The sequence below is a fragment of the Drosophila takahashii genome, chromosome 3L, assembly GCF_030179915.1.
Source record: "Drosophila takahashii strain IR98-3 E-12201 chromosome 3L, DtakHiC1v2, whole genome shotgun sequence".
Taxonomy (NCBI): Eukaryota; Metazoa; Arthropoda; class Insecta; order Diptera; family Drosophilidae; genus Drosophila; species Drosophila takahashii.
The window spans coordinates 11,799,512-11,821,887 of NC_091680.1; the positions used below are offsets into that span (position 1 = coordinate 11,799,512).

Below are 22,376 nucleotides of genomic sequence, written 5' to 3' on the forward strand. Positions count from 1 at the left end.
TAACCAAAAAAGGTAAAACCTAAAAACAGTTGGCTGTTCTTTTGGCAACGGTATTCGGTTAACAGTAACGGTTTCTACGGCGATGGTGCTCTTTCAACTGTGAATCCTTCGCGCGTGCGGCTGCGCTTCACTTCGATAGTCAATATTTCAGATTGGTTGGGTTTGGTTTGGTTTTATTTTATTTCGGTTTTGATTTTTATTGGTTTGTTGGATTGGTGCGTTAATGGTAAAAGAACGAAATGGAAATAAATTAAAACCCAATATAGGCAACAGATTCGTAAGCTGGCAGAACTAAGGGGACAGAAGCTGCGAAATCGGGAATATTATGTAAATCGGGGTGGGAAAAAAACTGCAGAGGATTTTGTGTGAATTTGGAATTTTGTGTGGGAAATAGATATTTGCATAATTATATAGTTTCTCTTTTTGGAAATGTCGGTGGTGTGTTTCTGGTTGGAAGTAGTATCCAGCTAGAGGTTATAGACATAGCGCGCTGTGTGTGATTCGAAAAGATATAGACCAACACCTTTTCATTAGAACGTATTCTCACTGTCAGAGTTTTGGACGTGGATCTGGATCTTGAGTGTTGTATGGAAGGGGGAGCGGTCAACTTACATGATTTGCGATCCGCGTGTCGCGTCCGCTTCCGTTCCCTTGGCGTTGTCCTGGTTCCCGGGGCCTTGGTGGCCGTTTTGACCAGGGACTCTAGAATCTCGTCGTCACCGTCGGTGAACTGCTCCTCACTCTGGCGGGCAATGGGCGAACGGAGCTGCTCCGCCCGTCTTCTTCGCCAGGTGAGTGTGCCATCAGCCTGGTCAGCACTGGATGTGTCCAGCAGTTTTCTGGAAAACAAAATTAAAGTTAGTCGGGAGTTCACGGGAAAAGCAATTTCCTTGCAATCTTATCAGCATGATATTTAAATTATTCAAAGAACTATAGAACCATTTACAGGCATTATAAAGTAATAAAAGATATAGTATTTGCTATCTTAAAATCTATAAATCAATTTTGAAATGTTCATCACATAATATTCCCAGAAATTCTGGTCATTTCAATAGCGATAAGCTTTGCTTGTGGGTTGATTTACCATTTCAAATGGGTTGAACATATCAACAATGTCATGTTAATATTGATAAGAACTTTAAAACTCACTTCAACTCGTCATCGGCCACGTCATCTTTGGTCTTGAACTTGGCCATGTCGATGATCAGCTTGCCGCGCGTCTTATTCCTCTCGCGGTGGTTGGCCTTCTTCTCCAGCTGCTGCTGCACCCGTTCGCGGGTGGTGCGGTACTCCAGGGCGAATTCGGACAGGGTTCGGCTGAACTCATTGGGCCGCGACTCGGCCACACTGTGCTGCGGCATTCCCAGCCACAGGAGGAACTTCCGGTAGCGGTTCATGACCCGCCGATGGACGATCTGCAGGATTATGATGCGTTCCGCACAGTCGGCCAGGAAATCCACGAGCTTTTGCTTCAACGGCGGCGGGCAGTCATGTTTGGCAATTAGTTTAAGACGATCCCAGCAGGCCTTGCACTCCGCCTCCAGCTGATTGAGATTGTGGGCCAAGTCGGTGAAGTCCGCCTTGGAGGCCCGCGTAATGGGTCCAATCTCCGAGTAGAGATCACTGGTATCGCTGCTCGACTCCATGACCATGTGGCACAGGTGGTGCAGCAGCGAGTGCTTGTGCACGGTGTCCTTGACCTCGGGCACCTTGGCCAGATACTCGATCTGGAATCCCTTGACCGGAGCTCCGTTCAGGAAGATGCCCACGGAGAGCAGAGTGGAGAGGATGCTGCGGAAGGTGCGATTCTGACGCAGGATCTCAATGCCTTGCTTGAGATCCATCAGGGGTTCCGCAATCTCTTTCTGCAAGACAGTCATTTTAGATATCTCTCTTTCTAAACTCTTTACGTAATCACTTACCTCGCTGTTGTCAAAGTCGAGACGGAAGGCCCACAGCTTCAAGCGCGCCTCCAGCTCGGAAATGGAGGCCAGGGTCAGCAGGAACTGCTCGGCACTGCCCAGGGGCAACTCCGGATTGGTCAGCTGGGCCTCCTGGATCTTGCCGCGCTCCTCGTCGGTGGGCAGCATATTCAGCAGCTTGTCGATGCCCTCCCGCGTGACCACAGTGGCGTCCATCTTCAGGATCGCCGTCTTGATGGCCCGCGGAGGTGGCAGCTTGGTGATCGCAATGTTGATGGCATTCGATCGCTTGTGGTCGAGCACGATGATCTCTTTGCTCTTGTTCAGCTCTTGTTGTTTCTGCAAGGTCATCGGATTATAAAGTTAATAACTTTCGATCAGGCGGCGATCGATTTAAGATAAAAACAAAGAGTGGTGCACAATGAAGAAAACAAGAGAGTGTAGAGTGCAAAGTGCGGAATTAAAGAGGAGTTTCTGTTTTCTGTGCTGTTCTGTATGGTTAGCAACTCAATCGTTTCCATCTAAGGTGTACTATGTAAATGTGAGAGAGTGTAGAGAAGTAGTGATATTAACCAACACCAAAACACTAAACAATATGGTCAATAGATCGTGAGTTATAGTGAGATATGTAGTAAACAGAGAGATAGAAAGACAAAAGGACAAACAAATTGAATAACGTTTCGATTGGCACTCACCTCCTAGAGACATTGGAAAACATTTGAGAGTATTTGAGAATTATTTGCATTTTGGTTTTGAGTTTAGCACACAACATTTATGTAGATATATCCGCAAACAGACCGTTCGACATTTAGGTATTAGGAATTATACAAGATATCCGTAAATAGAGGGGAAAGAAGAATACAAAAATCATTCGCATTTGGTTAACGCAACATACACTTAAAGGAGAGCCTATGACTAATTTAATCACACTTATCGTCTAGAGTCGTTGAATTTCGAGAACCTTTGACCAATTGGGGTGGCTAATATAGAGGGAATACTATCAGTTGGTTAATACGAACCTTGGTCATCAAGTCTTTGGCCCGCGACTCAAAGAGATGTTCGAGCTTCTGGGTATCGACATTGGCATCGGGCAACTCGTCCCAAATGGTCTTGCCCACCACCTGCGGTATCATATCCTCGCGCACTTCCTTCCAGAAGAGCTTGACCTAAGGATTAGATGAATTTAATGTTATTAACTATTTTAATACCAAAACTTTAAATCCCCTACTCACCGTCTTCTTGTTCTTTTTGATGGTGTTATTCCCATTGACCAGTTCCCCGTTTATAGATCCATTCAATGAATTTACACTGTTGGTGAGGCTGCCCCCATATCCAAACATGGGTGGTGGTGCCAGGCTGGGGGGCATCATAGGCGGTGGGGCAATGGCCCCTCCAAGAGGCGGAGGAGGTGGGGGTATGCCAGCTCCCAGACTTCGTGGTGCCAACACATCCTTCTCGTCATCATCCCGCAGATCCGTAAAGTCCAGATCACAGAGATTCAGGGGCCTTGTCATATTCCTAACCAGTTCCTCCCAGTGAAGCTCGTTCTCCGACTTCTTCGGCTCAGACTTTTTCAGCTCCTGATCCACACTTGAAGATCTGAAAGTCATATAATGTTTATGTCATCGTGATTATAACTTTTATCTTTTCTTCTTTCTCCCCATAAAGTATGGTATCAAAGTAGCCTGTAAAGGGGTCTCATAAATGATTAGTCTTAACTTATCTTTGACAGAACAGCACTATATATAATATATATACAAGTGTGATAAGAAATCAGAAATCAGGCGACAAGGGGCGGGACAAACTACTTTCTAGAGATCCGAGAAAGCCGATGACGAACGATGATAAGACCGTGAATTTTGGGCAGACTGGGCGAAAACCTGAACTCTTACGAAACTCCCGCATAAATCTAATCTGGCGAATTTGCACAATGGACTCTATTATTATCGGCTTGCATTGGTAACCGTTATCGATTTCTAAAGATAAGTGTTGTTTCACTAAGATTTCCCGATTTCCGGCCGGTATAAAGGCGGTGCACTGCGAGGGACAAGTCACATTTGTCGAGCATAACTCAAGCAACATGGCCGATGTAAGTTGATGATCGTTGAGGATCTGGATATAGAACAATCTCTCTAACACTCTTTCTCTCTGTGATCTGAAGTTCAACGCTATCCTCGAGAAGACCAAGGCCTTCAGCCAGAAGCCCCCCACCGAGGTCTACCTGGAGTTCTACGGTCTGTACAAGCAGATCCACGAGGGCGACATCGCCATCGAGAAGCCCGCCGATGCCGAGGGTGCTGCCAAGTACGATGCCTGGCTGAGCCGCAAGGGAGTGTCCGTCGATGACGCCAAGGCCGCCTACATCGCCCTGTACGAGAAGTACAACCCCATCTACGGATAAGCTATATTATCTATATATGCTTTAGTTTACGACTCTGTGCGACACGGCAATAAATCTTGACCACCTGTGAACTAAACGATTGTCTGACTGAAGGATATGGGGTTATGTCTTATTGGTTCTCGGATTATGGACTTAAAGCCCTGGCACACTTGCCACTTATCAAATGACCACCTAGCATGACAGTGCTAATCGCCACTGGCTTAGCCCGAATTCTTATCTTCACCCCATTGGCGCCATATATTCTCGTAAATCTTAGCCATAAACCATGTAAAGACAGGCTATCTTTGGTTTCTAATCTAGTTGAAAATGTTAGTAAGTGAAAAGCTTGAGATTTATTGAGAGTCAGTGGCAATCAATTGACTATGATATCATGGTGGGGTACTTTAAGAAGAGGTTCTTGAACTAATTTTGAAGATTGATTAGCACGAAAGCTTTAATACAACTTTTTAACAGATAGCATTATCGATGTATTACAGATAATACTGATAATTCTCTAAGACCATAATACATTGAATTTGTCTAAATTGAAAATACAAAATAATTAAATAAGGTAATATTTAAATATTTTTTAGTCCTAGCGAATCACAGATATATCATATATCAAATTATTTATAATATATGTAATATAACCGCTTTAAATATTTACTCTAAGAAATCTACAAAAGTGTGAGTCCGTTTATAATTACTTGCCCCCTTTTCCTTTTTTTTTAAATTGTTTTTTTTAAGAAGGGATGTCTACTTCTATAGAACTCACCTGGATATCTCCCCCTTGCTCTTGCTCTTGGCCAGACCCTCTTTGGCTTTCGAAATGAGGCCGGACATGTCGCCGACGAGGGCTCGATCGGCGCGGTCCTGGGTGGGGCTCATGGGCAGGTTGCTCAGCTTCTGGGTGAGATCCTTGACGGTGTGGTCCCTTTTCAGCTGCAGGAGCAGCTGCTTGTCCTCGCTCTCCATATCTGTTGTGGAATCACATAGTAAATATAATATTTACAAATATCTGGGCCCTCGAAAGTATGCAGCGGCAGAGGCGCAATGCAATGTGGATGTGGATGTTTTTGGCGGCGCTTGCGAGTATGCAACACACAGGTGACAGGTGAGTTGGGGGAGGGGTTTTAGGTTCGGTTTGCGACCCACCTGAAGGATCCGGCAGCAGCTCTGGGTTAGTACTGGTTAGGGTTCGAGCTGGAGGAGCTGGTGGGCTGTTGTAGATGGGGGCGTGCCACCACCCAGGGGGCGGTGGTGGCGGCGGTGGAGGAGGAGGCGGTGGCGGGGCTGCAGCCGGTTTCCTAACCGGACTCAGTGGCTCCGGTTCCGGCAGGACATCACATTTAACGGGCGTGGAACTCAAAGGAGCGGGGATCGTGAAGTCAAACCCAGAGGCATTCAGCGTCTTTTTGGGACTCAGCAGGACCTCCGGCGCAGGCTGAATAGGCTGATGGATCTGATGGATCTGATGACCCTGATGCTTCGGCGACTGACTGTAGTAGTTGTTCAGCCGATTCGCCTCGTTCTCGTACTTCTTGTAGGCACTATCGGTTTGCTGGATATTCTTCATAATACCATTGATCACAGTTGAATTGCGTTCCCGGAACAGATTCTTCTTGGTGAGGAACTCGCTCTGATTATTGTTGCTCGCCTTGTCGAAGCTGTTGTTGATGATCGAGATGCTGTGGCTGCCGGTGAGCAATTGTTTGCTAGGACTCATCAGCAAAAGGCTGTTGTTCGGCGTATCATTGCAACTCAGGTTGCTCACATTGTTGTTGCTAATGCTGCCGATGCCGCTGATGTTGTTGCACGGCTGAATTTCAGGTTGCAACGACTGAGGCGGACTGTCGCCGGCTTGGATGGTGGCGGGTATGGCGGTTACAATTTGGCCTATTTACGGCATGAATGGTATTTTTGTTTTGTTTGTTTGGTTGTGGTTAGCATGATCAGCGGGTGAACAGCGGGACAATAATACACACAGTGATTAGCGTTTCGGTGGGAGAGAGAATCACAAGTTAGTTAGTCGCTCAAGTCGTAAGCAGCTTGTGTAAATTAATTACGTTTTTTTTTGGTTTTAAAAACTTACCCAGGCCCTCGCGCTGCTCCAAGGCGGCAAAGATCCCGTTGGCCGCCGCCTCCTGTTGCTCCTTCAGGAAGCTCTTGTGCCGCTCTGCCCGCTCTCGTCTCCTTCGAAGTCCTGGAGTCACGCCTGCTCCATCGCGAGCTGGAGAGGATTAAGGAAAGAGTAGGTCTCTGGTACTTAGAAAATATCTACACCAAAAAAAATAGTCATAGAAACGAAGCTATTGTGACATGAATTCTACACTATTGAGCGTCAAATTTGCATCAATAAGAAGAGTATTAATTTTTTCGGTGTAGAAATGAAACTACAAAATATTAAGTTTATATTATTTCATATGAAATTAATTCTACTGAGTATAGAATTTGAATTATTATAAAACAACGCTTAGAGAGTTAACACTTTTGATTTTTTTTTTGGGTGTATATATTTTTAATGCATTAAAAAGAATAAAACTGTATAGTCGGGGATCAGAAGAAAGCCTTCAGTCTCCTTCAACGTTACCAATCAAACTGATATATTAATATATTTAAAATCTTTTTATAAACTTTAAACTTACGTTTCTTTTCATTGAAGAGACCGCCACTAAACTCCGTAGAGTTGGTAGACCCAGAGCTATCCTCATCCACGGTGGCCTGGGTGGGCGTCATCCGGAGGACAGTGGTGGGCAGGACCTTTGAGAGGGGGGCGGGGCTATTATCAGTGCTATGACGACGTGACTTCCTTCGTTCGGCGGTGTTTGTCCCCGGTCGATAACGCTGCGTTTTGCGCATTGAATTTTGCGGTAAGCGCTGACCATCCGACTCACCATCCTCAAATCTGGTGAGTAAAATATTCATTAGCTCATGCATTTAAATATCGAATTATTAAACCCACTTCAGCACAGCCTCGTACAGTTGCAGCTGATCGAGCAGATCCAAATCGGTGCCCGGCTTGGACATATATCGCTGGATCACTGTCTCCATGCCCTGCTGCTCCAGCAGATCGCTCTCATCGTAGAAACTGTCCTGATCATTGAGACCCGCCAGGGTTTTGTTGATCAGCGAAGTGGCATAGATGACCAGCTCGGCATCGGCATTATCATAGTCCTTAAGCAGTCTGAAAGTTATATGATAAATATATCATCTCCAACAATAGATTGAGGCTCCCAAAAGTAGACTCTACCTCATTATATTCGACCAGGGCAGGGTTCCCTGGGAGGCGTCCACCGCGTGAATCGCACTGACCAGCACATAGCAGTTGGATTCGGCGTACTCCACGAAGACCAGCAACAACTTGAGGGCGGTCTTCACCACGGATCGGTAATTGGAGGCAATCAGCGAGTAGAGCCACTGCATCGTCGGCTCATGCTTCATCACGCCGTTCATTCCGTCCACATAGAGCATGACCTGAAACCGCCGCCGCCGCATCCAATGACATAATTAGCTTGGGGTTCTTAAGGGGGAATCTATGTATAGGATAGACTCACCTGACCGAGGGCCCGCAGAATGTAATTCTGATAGTTTTGATCCGCACAATTGCCCACGCGCACCAGGCAATTGAGGCCGCCGAGGGCCACGAAGGCGTGCACCAGATCCTTATCCTCCTGGAACACCTGCTTCAGCGAGAAGAGAGCCCGCCGCAGGTCACTGCCCTCGGCGGACAGGAGTTTCTCTGCAAGTTCAAAGTCAGTTGGTTAGGTTTCGTTGCACGGGGCGCATGCGCAATAAGCCTTTCGTTCTCTTACCAATAATTGCGTGCACGCGCACATTCAACTGCGTTCGCACCACCAGTGAGTTCTTGCGGCTGAGGAAAATAGATAGAGAATTTTATTATAAGTAATATGCTACTAAAAACTCCCTTATACGTTAGAATATAGAACTAGTTATCCTATTTTTGATTATTTTTTAAAAGGAAAATTATTATGTATTTTTATTGCAAAGAAAATCAGCAATTATAAAATGTTAATCATTGTGATTATAATGACACTGAATAATTCTACATTGTAATAACTTTAATGTAAATTTTCATATCTCCCATTTCATTCTTAACATTAAATAAATAAATCATTGTAACAAAAATGTTAACAGAATTCATAAAACTCTTTTTAAAGATTTAATGGTCTTAAAAGTAAAGGGAATTAATAAACGCCACACTATGAACCACTTTTCACCATGTGAAGTGCCAAATACAGAAAGATTAGGGCACAATGGGGAGCTGGCACCTCAGTTGCTCCCCAAAACCCCACTCCTGGCCAAGTCCAAGTCCAAGCCCGGTTCATTGACCAGCTAAGAACATTGATTACCCGCTGGTGCTCGCTTTGCTTCACCCCGGTCATCACCCAGCTGGTCATAATAAAAGTAATAACAAACGACGCAGATAATTGAAAATGGACTATGGGGCGGCAGGCAGAGGCAGTCAGTCAGTCCGACACACACCACACCACATATTCTATATCGTATGGAATATAGACAGGGGGCCGCTGAACAAAGGTGAGTGTCTGAGCCGCGAATGTCCAAGACACACCTGTCTTCTTCTGTGTTGGTAACGCAACGTGTCTCTCCCTTTCTGCAGATTGACGGGCACCTTCTGCGGAATTTTGATGCGAATTGAAGCGCATGATTTGCATGCGAGCTCGCGCTGCCATGACTAATGCGATAAGCATGATTAGTGGCCATCGGACTGAGCCATCGGTTCCCATTCTGGCCATTCCGGCTAGAAGAGGGGAGCACTCTCAACTGAATTTGGCGCCACACCACTCGTAAATAGAGTGGGGACGAGTTTGCGCCGCAAAGTGGCGGCAATTTGCGCAGACGCGGCGACATTTACGTTATAATTTCAAAGACTGCACTTACGATGGCTTAGATGGCCGCCCCGCCCCACTGATGACTGATGATCAGAAATGCTAGGATGCATGAATGCGGTGCAGAAGAAGTGAAAGTCAGAAATAGACCACAAATCCATCCATTTCCCCAGTTTAACAGGGTTAAGCAACTCCAGAACATTGACTTTGAACCTGGGAACTGGTAACTGGCTTTTGGCCATCTGTGTTGCTGCTGCTCTTACTTTGACACTTGTGCCCCGTCGCGTACATCATTTTTCTTTGTGCCCCAAGTTTTGTGGAGCTGCCCAAGCGCCTGCCTATGCCATGACATCACGTTCTTCAGTCTGGCCGCGAAAAAGAAAGAAAAACTATGAAGTGGAGAAACTGTAGAACTAGAAACGACTAAGGGCTACCTTCAAAAGACCTGAGATAATTAAAAATATTTATTTTCCCTGATTTTAAACATTAAAACTCAAATAAAAATAATTCTTTACACGTTTACAAAAAACGCTTTGATAATTATTATTAAATGTATTTTATAAAAATGAAAACTTTCTGAAAAATGTTGGTTTAAACATCTTAAAAAAATTGCATCTAATTTAAGCTTGAAAAATATTGACATTTTCAATATTTTGACAATATCGATTCGATAAAATGGATGCCTTCTAGGAAAAAGCATTAATTAAATATCGAGAAATAGCTAACTGTCGATATTTTTTCTTTCTAATCCCTAAAAACCCCACTCGTCTACGGGGTATTTAAATGTACTTGTGCATAAGTAACATGCATGCCAGTTATGAGAAAAGAGCACAAAAAATGTAAATATAACAACTGCAGAGCTACGACAACGACGACTCAAAAGTGACGTGGCGAGCGTTTTTTGTTCCTTTTTTGTCTCTGCGGCGCGGATTAAATGCAAATTAACTGCAGACTGCGGCGGCAACAAGTTGCACGTAGCAATGTCGTGGCATGCAAATGTCTTCAAAAACCCGGTGAGTGCCGGGCAGAGCGACAGAGTGGCAGGCGGCTAAGCAGGTAACCAGCCAGGTAACCAGCCGGGTAGGCAGATAGCCAACTCAGCTCGGTTTCCTGTGCCACAGATAGCGACAGTTTTTTATGGCCCGGCCAAATAACTTTATTAGCGAACGGAGATGGCGATACCGATGCAGATACGGATGCCGAGGCAGGCATACCGCCATGGCGTATGTGTAATATGTTGCATTTCGGTGAAAGGCTGACAGAGCCACCCACGATTAGCTGCCCCAATAACCCAGAGGGGATCGACTGGTTCGGCGTTTCCCGATTGCCGTCGCCAGCTAAAGATTACAAGGAGTGGCTATGGCTACATCAAGCTTTAAGCTCCACATCCATTCGATTATAATTAATAAAAGTGAGCGCCCTCACTGCAATTTAAAAATCGCATAAATCTCTTAAATACTTTATTACCATTCAAATATGCTTTTAAAATCTAAGTTTTATAACTCTAATATTTTCTAGTAAATATTTAATATTACTACAGTTTTTAGGCAGTATCCCGGAATTTCTATTAACAAGCTAAGGTAGCCACAAATATAGGAAAATGGGTTCAAGGCAAGCCGCAGCAGCCAAAGTTGCAAAAGTGAAATCCCCTGACAAATGCTTCACGAGTGGGTGAAGCGCACCAGGTGTGCCCCATGTGGGCTGACAATTCTTTTCTGTCCAAGCTCATTAGCCGGCGTTTTGGGTCAGGTGCCGGAGTTGGCGGTTTCTGTTTCCCCAAATCGTTATCTCCGCCACACTCACCTGACGTTGAGTCCCTCGATTTCCTCGGTCTGCTCGGCCAGCGATGACTCCAGATCCAGGTAGGCTCCGTAGTCGCCATCCTTGTACACCTGGATGGCCGCATCATCGATCTGCAAGGGGAAGCGGAGAAGAGAAGGCTTAGTTTCGCTGGCAATTATAATTAAAGTCTGGCTAAAAGTAAATGGCAACGCCGATCTCGCCACTACCGCACTACGCAGTAAAAGTTGTTTATGGTCTCGGCTCAAGAAAAAGAGAAAGAAGCTGATGGAGATGGCGATGGAGTTTGAGTTTGAGCTTGCGCTTGAGCTTGGACTGCAGTTGGAGAGGTTGATGTGCTGCTGCAGCGTAGAACGTTTTGGTGCACTCAGAAAAATTGGAAGGCACTTTCTTACATTTTGATGCAATGAGTTGGAAAATTGTTTTTGAATAAAATCTTTTGAAACTTTCAATTTATAAATGTTTATATTTTATAATATAAATATAAAAATTCTTTGATAAATAAATTCGGTTCGCATTTCTGGAAAAAAATATGAGACTTCCTAAAAAATATTTTCTTTAACTTAAAAAACTAAATTAAAAATCTATGCGATAATAAATTCATGCTTTAAATCACTAAGGGCCGGTTTCTCGAGTCCCTGTCAAAGTCCCTGATAGCTATCTGTCCGAAAAACTTAAAGACCAGATAAACTGTTCGTAAAAGCAAATCAACTTTCTCGACTGCTTTAATTTATCTGAACGAGAAACAATTACAGAGTGCTGTTAACGCACAGAATTGTGCTGTGAAGCGCAAAAAATGGCATGCTTCGATTATTTTATCAGCTGTTTGGGTATAATTTAAAGGAAAAGTCAGCTGTGATTTTGTTTCTTCTTCATAGTTGGCTTTGGGAAATCAGCTGTCATTCTATCGAGTCGAAAACGCTTAACAGGGACTCCGAGTCCCTGTCAAAGTTAGCTCTCACATTTATGCTCGAGAAAGCCAAAATGCCTTAGCAGGGACTTTATCTGTTCGAGAAATGTTAGCCGGCACTCGAGAAACCGGCCCTAATTAGATTTCATCTTCAAAACTATGATTTTTCCAAAGAATATTTTTATTAAAAGCTAAAAATGAATAGCCGATTTCGACAAGCTCTTGAGGTATTTTAATGCCAAATTAAAGTGATCCACTTTTTTCAGTGTGCAGTGACGGACGCTGCATTGAAAGTCCGCAGACGATTTCGTTTAGGCGCACATTGAGGCCGCCAGTTGATTGCTGGCCAAGACCAAGATGACGCGTCGTCGCCGGCTGGTCACCTACTTTTCACTGCTTTCGGTTTTCGGTTTTCATACTTCAGACTGCCGACTTCAGTTTTCCGTTTTCCAGCCGCTGATTGATCAAGCTCCTGCTGCGTGTGCACAAATGCGCTGATTGACGGCGGTCGCAGCCGTTGTTTTATTGGCGCATTGAAAGTAATTATTTCTGCATTTACAGAACAATTACCGGACAACATGGAATTATCTGTGTCGACGACGCTTGCTTAATGTGTGAAAAAATGTAAACAAAACGATGGAAAAAAGGAGAAATACTGTCCGTCATCCGGGTGGAGGATGATGGAGGACACATACGCCCCTTTGGACACGCCCCGGCATTAGCAGAAAAAGCTAGCTTGGCTTTGGGTTTGGGTTGGGTCAGTCCTTTTGTCTGGCTTCTGGCAGAGACACACCCTCAACAGAACTCTTCGCATGTCCTGAGGGCTTTCTTCAAACAAAGAAAATTCGCTAAATTTAAGTATTGACCGTATTGCTGGTCAATGACTCTTTCTAGGAACTATTAAATAACTTTTCTATAAACACTTCAACTACATCACCTTCCTAGTGATTAATTTATTACTGCATTTCACTCAGTAAACCCCGCCAATGACGACAAAGCCAATTCAAGATTTCTTAGGTAAATGACTCGCCGACACTTCACTAAATAAAAAATATTTTTCAAAGTACCACGCTGTCTACCGAGTCACGATTTCTTATCAAAAAGAGAGCTCTCGACTTCCCGAGCAAAATTTGCCTTGGGTCAAACTTCCGCATGTTGATTCAGCATTTAGGCAGCGGAAAACTTTCTAGACCAAGTTGGTCCGTCATTGTTTGCCCAAACTGAAAATTCACATTCAAATTATGTGTCAAATGCGTGCTTTAGTCGGTATTTATAAACGCCTCTTTATGTAAGCCAACGGGCAATTAAAATCAAAGCAAACATCGGCCAAAACTAAATCCATTCCGGCTCGCTTCTATGATTTATTTATATTCCTCCTCGCCTTTTACACTCACATTCATTCATTCATTCGCAGCTCTATGCAAATTTAATATCGGTGGCTTTTTTGATTTTTTTCTTTGACCGAAGCATGACAAGATTTTTAATCAAAATGATTTTTGCCAAACACATAAATGTGGCTATTGACACAGTTAAGGCGGCGAGCATAAAATTCGACGAGGAGAAAATGTAAAAAAGCACAACAAAATCCAGCGAAAAATCAAATATGGTTAGAAAAAGAAATAAATATTTTCAAATTATTGACAGCTGGTTGAATGTCGTTGAAATAAATTATTGATGAAAATGACAAATTCCAAATTAATTTTAATTAATTTATCACATTTTCACAGCCAAAAGCGGAGCCAAATTAATAAGGAATTTTAATTGGAATTCGTGAGTTAAGTATATAAAACGAATATAAAATAACGATGGTAATTTATTATTAGTAATTACTGCTTGACATATTCTTTACTATCTGGATCTCGCAAAGTTTAAAAAAATAACTATTAAAAACTTGATTAACGTGTCATTTAGTTGATAGGATATGGGGTCGCTCGCAATCTAAAAATAATTCAAAAAAGACCCATAAAGGCCCGACCTTGTTTATGTGTGCTGATTCAGGTGACTAACACTTTTGCTTTCACATCAATCAAAGTTGATTGACCCTCATCTGACCGCAAAATCTGATGGACGGCTCTGCTAATTGAACTTAAAAACTTCAAAGAAGAGAGGACGTCTTGTGCGAATGATTTTTGCAAATAGCCAGAGATGCGTAAGTGTCAACGTGGCTCAAATATTTGATCAACGTGGGTAAATTGTAAAATGGATAATGGAAAATTCCCCGGCGCATCCGAGCGGATAAGCTGACCCAAACTAATTTGATTGGCTTTGAATTTAAATATTGTCCGGTCGTGTGAATGACACATGTAAGTGACGCAATGCCCTCGATACAGCGATTACTACAATTAATTGAATTAGTTTTTGTTGTTACAATTATTTACTGAACCGCAAGAGGCTTTCAATTTGATTGCTGTGGTTTTTCACTTCAGTTTTTTTAATACTTTTATCTGCCTTTGTTTGGTTTCGATTGATTGGAAGTTCTCCCTGTATGCTTATCTAATTCAACGAGAATTGTGTTTTTTTGCCGAGGTGCCTAATGCAAAAGCAACGCTACAAAAATAATTGGCAAAAAGAATACCATTCAAATGGAAATCAAAACAAAGTAAAGATTTTGTTATTCGAGATCGAATAATTTGTGCTCTGCATTTAGAATATTTTTAAATTATATTTTTATACAAGTAATTGCATTTTTTTAAACTTTCATCTGGTTGTAACAATCTATGGTATTTTAATATCAGATATTTAAGTGATATTTTCTTTTATTTTGTGATACTTTTTTTGTCATAACTGATATCTCTTTAATAGATACTTGTTGAGTCTCACATCATTTTATTGGCCGGCAGTGATTATTTATATTTTTAACTTTGCTGGCTTTCAATTTGTTTGGCTCGCTGGCCTGGTGTCTGATGTCATCGAAGAGGCCGACGATTGGCATTGGAGATTAGTGATCGGCGTGGCGAAAATTTATGAATCTATTGTAATGCGCTAAATTTAACAAGTTGCAGGGGAGCAGCGAGCAAAGTTCTGTTCGCTGACTAATTGGACAAATGGCATTTACAGCTGCCACTGGTTCGCAGAGTCTGGTCCTCCGGCTTTCTAGCTCTCTGGCTCTCCAGATCTGCAACTGCCTGCCACATAAATCTGGCCCCGACGACAACATCCTGGGCTGGGGAGGCCAGCAGAACTTCCTTTTGCGATTTGCTCATTAGAATTTATTGCCGCCGCTTGTCAAGATATACGTATCCTTGCGGCTCCACCGACTCTCGACTCCCCACTTTCAACTCCCGACTCCCGACTGGATGACAGATGACAGGCAGGGAATGGGGCGGCTGTTCGATGCTCCTTAGTGGCTTTTTTGCAAATTAGTCAAAGTCAGGCCCAAACAATGGCAGGCTTAGATAATTGCTGGCTAGCTGGCACTGGCTTTCACAATGCGCTGCCCGAAGAAGTTGCAGCTCTTCGCTCCAACTTCCTATTAGTTGCCACAGATTGTGCGATAGCAATAAGTTAGCCCAGCCCCGGGCCAGCTCTTCCCCCAGTGGATCGACCAAAGCCAGATCCAAAACTAAAACTAAAGCCAAGCCAAGCCCTCGTCAGATGCAGAGCCTCCGGTTCCGAGCTGCATCTGCCATTGTCTTCTGGCTGGATTCTCGGAGATCCGAGAGGAGAAGGTTCATTGCCTTGCAATGCATCATTTGTTCAAATCGCTTGGCACACAATAAAATATTGTAATAGTGCCGGTAGAGAACATGCTAAACACTTTGCTTTAGTTTCCTGGAAACTTTTCCCTTTATTATTGGCCAATTACCATTTTTGCCGATTTCCAAAAACTTTCCATCTATTTGTTTTAGTTGTGGCTTTTCCAACTCAACGCTCACTCAGCTGGCCGCAAATAAAACTTATTCCGTCTCAATTGACTTATTTCCTGCCCTTGCCAACCCCATTGACCAATTTTTTGGATTTTTTGTTTCAGCTTTGTGGCTAAAGTTTAATCTTTGGCTTTCATGCGAAATTTTCTCAAATAAATCAATTGTGGATTCTGTTTACTTTTTGAGAGTTTTTTGCCTGGGGCTAATAGCTCATTCTGCTTGTGTTGAACGAGTTATGATTCTTTCGTTCGTTTATTTTATAGGAAATGTGGAAGCGATGTAGACCGATAAATGCGTCCAAACACGCTATGCAAATTATTGTGTTGAGCCGCAAAAACCTCACTGAAAATATGCGAAATTTAAATTTGACTTTTTGCATACATTTGGTTTATCAATAGGGAATATAAATGGTATAGAAGAGCTTTAACCAAATCTTAAAATGAGCAACTGGCAAAATTTTAGTCATAGATTTATTAAAATGTTGTGTGTATGACTTGATTGTGCCATACATTATTTTTAATCAATATATTTTAACAATAAATAATATTAAGTCAAAGTCCATTTCGAGAACCAGTTTACATACTTTTTTAGGTAAGTGTTAGCCATTTTAACTAATCAACTGTTGTATCAGTAGTTTGGTGATTGGCAAAAAGTTGCCGTCATGGCATAAAAATACATTTTAATTTTGCAAAACCTTCAAAATCTTTAGAGAATATAAAAACTACCTAAATTCAAATCTTGATCGCGATAATGCTGCTATCCACCTCTTAACCACCTCGAAAGTATCTCGTAAATGCGCAGTAAAAGAGTTAATGCCTTTTCATATTTGTATGCGTATGGCTTGCTTAATTTCGCAAAACAAAAGATTTTTTCGGTTGAAAGATTTAGTCAAGTGATAAGCAGGCAAGAGATAAGCTAAGCCAGTTAATACCGAAGAAAGAAAGGGGAAAAAACTGTATTTGGTTGACCGGTTAATACAGAAACACAAGAGAGGAAAACACATGATACAAAAAATTGTACAACTATTTAATAATAAATTATCCGTTTGTTCAGTACTTAAGTTTAATAATATGAAGTATTCCTCTTGATAAGTTTTTAAAACTTTTATAAATCTAAATGGTTAAATAAAGTTCCGTTTGTTGAATTCTTAAAATTAATAATCTAAAATATTCTCTTCGTAAAATTAGCCAACTGTTCTAAATTAATTTAATCTGTGTGCACTACAAAAGTAAGAAATAAAATATTTTTAAAGATGCTAACCGGGTTTTTAATCAAAGTGGACAATAACAAGTTTAAGAAACTTTAATAAATAGAAATGCTAAATAAGTTCCCTATTTATTTCAGTGTGATATTGGGATATCTTACGCTTTGGGGAGCATTTAGTAGCCGCAGGATGGTGCCCAGCTGATTGGCCAGCGGCATGGTGGTGGCGAAGGCGTAGGTGGGCGCCCGCACCGGGATCGGGAAGGCGGTGCAGGCCGAGAGCGGATCGCTATCCACCAGATACTGCACACGGAACGTGATCAGTTCGTCGGGCTCCATTTTCACAATCATCTTGGACGCGGCTTTCAATCACTTTTGCACATTTGTCTTACTTAATTCGGGTCTGTTTACTTTGCGCGATTTTCTCTCTATTATTTATTTACATTTTCACTTGAGCCAAAACTGAAATGGATTTTTTGCATGTTGAATGTTGTTTGCTTTATTTCGCTTGCAATTTGCCTTAATTTTTGATTTTTATGGCTCTTTGGGCCAAGCCCCACAAAAAAATTGTTGCATAATTGTACACACGCATGTTGCGCAATTTTATGCTAAATATTGCAAATTGTTGGCATGCCACGCCCACTTCCCAGTCTCCCCCTTCCCCTGGCGATAGCGATAGCATAATTGCTATGCCGAACCGGATCGCTCGCTTTTCTCTTCATTTGTGTAAATATTTGTCTTTGGATTTCTGGTGGGGCGACCGAAAACAAGCCTTGGCTTGGATTGTTGTGTAACTTTCAATTCAATGTCAGTTGAAAGAAACACCCGCCCCGCATTCAAAAGCCATCAGCATGCAGGGCACTGCCTCAAATCAAATCGAAACGGAATCGAATCAAGCCAGAAATATCAAGAAGGAGACGTCTTGGGCCCGCTATGTCTATTTCCCCGAGGTACCGCTAAATGTCAGACGTTATGTGCGCCGTTTATGCAAATATGCAGGAGAGTCGCTGCAGAGGTTTGTGGGGTTTCTGTGGTCTATGTTTATGGTCGGAGGGTCTGTTAACGAGGTTCTCGAGTGGTCGGTAGCCAAAGTCCGTGGTTCTCCCCCCGTAAGCACCGCATAATTGTTCATAACGTGACTCAAATGGACTCCGTTTGCCGCCGGAGTTGCTCTTGAAGTCGTAGTTGGACTTGGACTTGAAGACTCGACGCGGCTCAAACACTTGTCGCACACTGACTGACATTGAACTCGGCGGAGGTCCAAAGACCGTTGTGAAATGGGTTGAAATGAGATGAGATGGTCGCGTTTTAGAAAGTATTTCATGGAGTGCGCGGAAGGGAAAAACAATTAACTTGCAATTAGTGGAATTCATAGCTTACTACATTTTTAAGAGTCATTAGATAAACCTCGGTTTTTACATTCTTTGGATTTTGTAAAGTAATTTTTTTTATTAAGGAAATAGCTCAATATAAACCCTAGATACGTAACACAGAGAAACTCAAGATATTACCCAATCCCATTTCATCAATTAGTTTTCCTTTTCCCCATGACCAATTAGCAAATTCCGTTCCTATCATTTTTCACTTAACAGATTCTCAGGGGCTACCATTTGGCAATAAGTTAGTTTGCAATTTGTACCATACAACATGTAATTATTTTGTATTTTAGCAACTAACTCAACACATTTTTCACAGATGCCAAAAGTGGCGGCTTTTAAAAAGCCACAAAAAGCGCGCTTAATTGCAATAATTCATTGCGAAGCAACGGCGAACGGCAATACGAAGTGAATACAGAGAACAACAAAAAGCAAAAAACACAAAACGAAAGCCATAAAAAGGCTAATAAAAGCGGTTAACAAAGGGAAAACAAAAGCCAAGAATATTGTGTAAACGTAAACAGCTGTTCCAAAGACCGGCGGTTCGACTGCCCGATTCTCCGGAATGTGAAATGAAATAAAGTCGAATCATTAAGCTCTGAACCGAGGTGTTTTCATGTGGCTTTTGGGCTGGGCCAAGGGCTCCAGAAAGGAAGTTAACAACAAAGAGTTAGGGTTTAATTGAAAGACTGGAAGACAGGGGACTGGAAGAAAGACGGACCTTGCCGGGCTTCCTTTTCGCAACGGCAGGCAGGTGTGCCAAAATACAGGAAAGAACCGGCAAAAAGCGGAGAAAAAAAATAAGCCTACTACCAACAAATCGGCAAACCGGCAACAACTTGTTCTCAGCATGCGAAAGTCAAGTGGGAAGGCTGCCTTTTGGTTTCGTTTTTGAAACTGAAAATAACGCTGAGACCGCAAAAGAAAGGGTTTTACTTTCACGCATACAAAACGTATTCCAGCCGGCCAAAAAAGGGTTTCGACCAAGTCAAAAGTTGAGTTTCCATCGGCGCCAAATCGTTTATAGCTCGTCTATGGCTTCCTCATTGCCCGCGACGTGCAGAAATTTAATGAAATTAAATAAATATTATGGAAAAACTAAAAGCCATTGTAAATGTGTTGGCTGCTTGGCTCGTTGGCAAACAGCGGCATATTTAGTTACAAATTACGACAATGGCGCCGGACGGCCAATGTTGGCCATATTAAAGTGTAAATAATTTATGCAAATGCTGCAGTCAGTCGCGCAATTTGGCAGCAGCGGCACCCCCTCAGCAAAAGCAACAAAAGTCAGCCACAGTAACAACTGGCAGGTAATGAAACCCGCCCGCTGGCTCAAGGAAACTCTTTTTAGCTGGCGCTGCTGGTCTCCTCTTTACATTACTTTTTTCTTTTTCTTCTTTATATTTTTTTGGCTCTACTCGCCTTGACTTGCTTAAATGAACTTTCACTTTTTACTGCCTTGTGGTCGTTTAGTGGCTGCACCCCCCATCCCCCCATCGCCATACCCATGTTGCAATCGCTCGAGGAGCCGCTGCTTCTTCAGTTTTATGCCATCAATTATGCAAATTTTCCTTACCACGATGGCTAATAACTTAACAATTTCCCAAAGACGCTTAATTGACAGCTACTGTGCAGCAGTCTTACCCACGGCAGTTCGCTCCCAATGATCCACTGAAAATGGCCAGGTGATCACGATGATCCCAACGGAGCAATGACATTGATATAGTTCAGGTCTTTAAGGAAGTTAAAAAGGTGAATCTATTATTTTCAATATTTAATAAAATATAATATTGTATTATTCTATTTTCTAAATGAAGCTCAAAATCTGGATAATGTTCTTGTCTTCCTAATAAAATGTTATTGAACTAAGAATTCAAAAAACCCAAATTTTTTGATTTCCAGAGAAATGAACACTCATTCATTGTTAAATGTCTCCCTCAACAAGCTACTCTTATCTTTTATGACGTTAGATGGTACACTCAAACTCGCCTTAAATGAGGAATTTAGTTTGAAATTTATATACTTTTACCCACTTTAATATTTGACCAACATCTAGATATCATGCACGTGACACTTGATCGATTTCAAGTTCACTCGAAGTCAAACAATTTAATTTAGTGAACTTGTAACTTTGGCAATTCGAACTTATCAGATAGTCAACAGCGAACTGAACAATCCAAATGCTTGTCTCGGTTACCCCGGTGCGTATCATCTAAGCATTCGCGATACTTATCGCTTACTTAATAAAGACATAAACCCAGATAGGTTCAATGGGTTGGCAGAATGCGCAAAAAACGAGGAAACCAGCTGAAAAAGCTTCCCACTTTGGCTGTGGCTACGGCTCGCTGAACAGCAAATATTTGGCCACACAAATTCATGAAAATACAGGAGTATATATATTTATATGCCCATGCGAGTATGGGCTTATGGAAACAGTTCCACATTCCAAGACGATTTGACACGCTAGGAACGGAGTGCTGAAGAAAACGAATCCAAATGCGTTTTTCAAGACCCGAGAGCAAGTAAACAAATAATTTGAGCGTGGCTTTTGAGTGGGGAGGGGGAAGGGGTTCTCCGGCAATCATCAGAAAAGTTGTTTGACCCCTTGACTGAATGACTGACTGACAGGCGGACTGGCTAACAGACTGCAACACATAAAATTGTTAAGCGACTGCATTTAAAAATAATTTCAGCTGCCAATAAGAAAAAACACGACAAACAACGATGATTGGCCTGGGCGCAGGGACTTAAACTGGGAATGGATTTGAAACTGGAACTCCGGAGCTAAGCTAAACACTGGTTAACAGGCGAGAAGAACAGAATTTTTAAGCTACGAAAACACAAAAATATTTTATTTTAAATATCACAATATCACTTTAAACAAGAAAGGAAGCTAGCTTCGGCCAGCCGAAGCTTATATACCCTTGCAGATCATTCCTATTAATTAACAAATCGCAAAAATGTTAATTTTCTAATATTTCTCATTAATTTTCCGATCGTTCCTATGGCAGCTATATGATATAGTCGTCCGATTTTGATCAAATTAAAATTGAAATTCGGAAATATTTAAAAAGAGTCATATCCTAGAGTAGAAGATAATACAATAAAAATCAAAGAAGCTAGAATTTATTTCCTATTACTTTTCCATTAATTTTCCGATCGTTCCTATGGCAGCTATATGATATAGTAGTCCGATTTTTTAAATAATTAATTCGAAATTCAGAAATATTTAAAAAATAACATCCCCAAAAGTAGAAGGTAATATTTCAAAAAACACCGAAGCTAGAATTTTTTAAAGTTTTTTTCTTCCGATCCTTCCTATGGGAGCTATAAGATATAGTTGTCCGATCCGGTCGGCTTCGACATATATACTACCTGCAATAGAAAGAAGACTTTTGCGAAAGTTTCGTCCCGATAGCTCAAAAACTGAGAGACTAGTTTGCGTAGAAACAGACAGACGGACAGACGGACAGACGGACAGACGGACAGACAGACAGACGGACAGACGGACAGACGGACATGGCTAGATCGACTCGTCTTGTGATGCTGATCAAGAATATATATACTTTATGGGGTCGGAAACGTCTCCTTCACTGCGTTGCAAACTTCTGACTGAAATCATAATACCCTCTGCAAGGGTATAAAAATTTTATTCAATGCAACATTTTTTACATTTTTTGTACTAATAAAATATAATGTTTTCTCTCTATTGAATATTCAGTGAGAAAATGTATCTTAAATCAGATCCAATCTCCCAACTATATGACCCTTCATTAAGTTACAATTTGTAGGCCAGTGTAATAGGTCCCGAAACAAGTTTGAACCGCACAGAGACAGAAAATTGTGTCACGTTTGCGCTTGAAACGGTTAAATGTTTGAGGAAAACACTGGAACACATTAGGAGGGACGAATGGAGAGACGGACAGCCAGAACAAACCCGAGATCGGGGGTATCCAATCCCAAAGACCATGGATCGGCTGGAAGACACACGTGCATACCGAGGCATAATGTGCGTGTGCGCTTGATTTATTGAATTCTTAGGCTTGGACAT

The 22,376-nt window shown here is 42.1% G+C and overlaps 2 protein-coding genes across 6 annotated transcripts in view; one reads left to right on the forward strand and one right to left on the reverse strand.

Moving 5' to 3' along the window:
- Fhos (Formin homology 2 domain containing) overlaps nucleotides 1-22,376 on the reverse strand; it is a 44,398-nt gene that overhangs the window by 913 nt on the left and 21,109 nt on the right. The window contains exons 2-17 of one of the 5 annotated variants that reach the window (XR_011418388.1): nucleotides 17,112-17,411; nucleotides 10,974-11,083; nucleotides 8,115-8,173; nucleotides 7,857-8,041; nucleotides 7,553-7,776; nucleotides 7,265-7,486; nucleotides 6,948-7,207; nucleotides 6,395-6,532; nucleotides 5,458-6,198; nucleotides 5,078-5,279; nucleotides 3,155-3,521; nucleotides 2,942-3,088; nucleotides 1,923-2,261; nucleotides 1,150-1,865; nucleotides 613-839; nucleotides 5-130 (exon numbers count right to left, since the gene is read on the reverse strand). Coding sequence is in view for 3 of the 5 variants with exons in the window: in XM_070214268.1 (XP_070070369.1) it covers nucleotides 613-839; nucleotides 1,150-1,865; nucleotides 1,923-2,261; nucleotides 2,942-3,088; nucleotides 3,155-3,521; nucleotides 5,078-5,279; nucleotides 5,458-6,198; nucleotides 6,395-6,532; nucleotides 6,948-7,207; nucleotides 7,265-7,486; nucleotides 7,553-7,776; nucleotides 7,857-8,041; nucleotides 8,115-8,173; nucleotides 10,974-11,083; nucleotides 17,112-17,300 (4,126 nt within the window). In the remaining 2 variants the exon portion in view is untranslated. The remainder of the gene's footprint in view (nucleotides 1-4; nucleotides 131-612; nucleotides 840-1,149; nucleotides 1,866-1,922; nucleotides 2,262-2,941; nucleotides 3,089-3,154; nucleotides 3,522-5,077; nucleotides 5,280-5,457; nucleotides 6,199-6,394; nucleotides 6,533-6,947; nucleotides 7,208-7,264; nucleotides 7,487-7,552; nucleotides 7,777-7,856; nucleotides 8,042-8,114; nucleotides 8,174-10,973; nucleotides 11,084-17,111; nucleotides 17,412-22,376) is intronic. The other 4 variants (XR_011418387.1, XM_070214268.1, XM_044395955.2 and 1 more) reach the window with 4 other exon arrangements.
- Nucleotides 3,733-4,399, forward strand: Acbp5 (Acyl-CoA binding protein 5). The gene is made up of 2 exons (XM_017144530.3): nucleotides 3,733-4,011; nucleotides 4,084-4,399. The coding sequence occupies exons 1-2, from the start codon at nucleotides 4,003-4,005 to the stop codon at nucleotides 4,321-4,323; spliced, it is 249 nt and encodes an 82-aa protein (XP_017000019.1). The 5' UTR covers nucleotides 3,733-4,002; the 3' UTR covers nucleotides 4,324-4,399.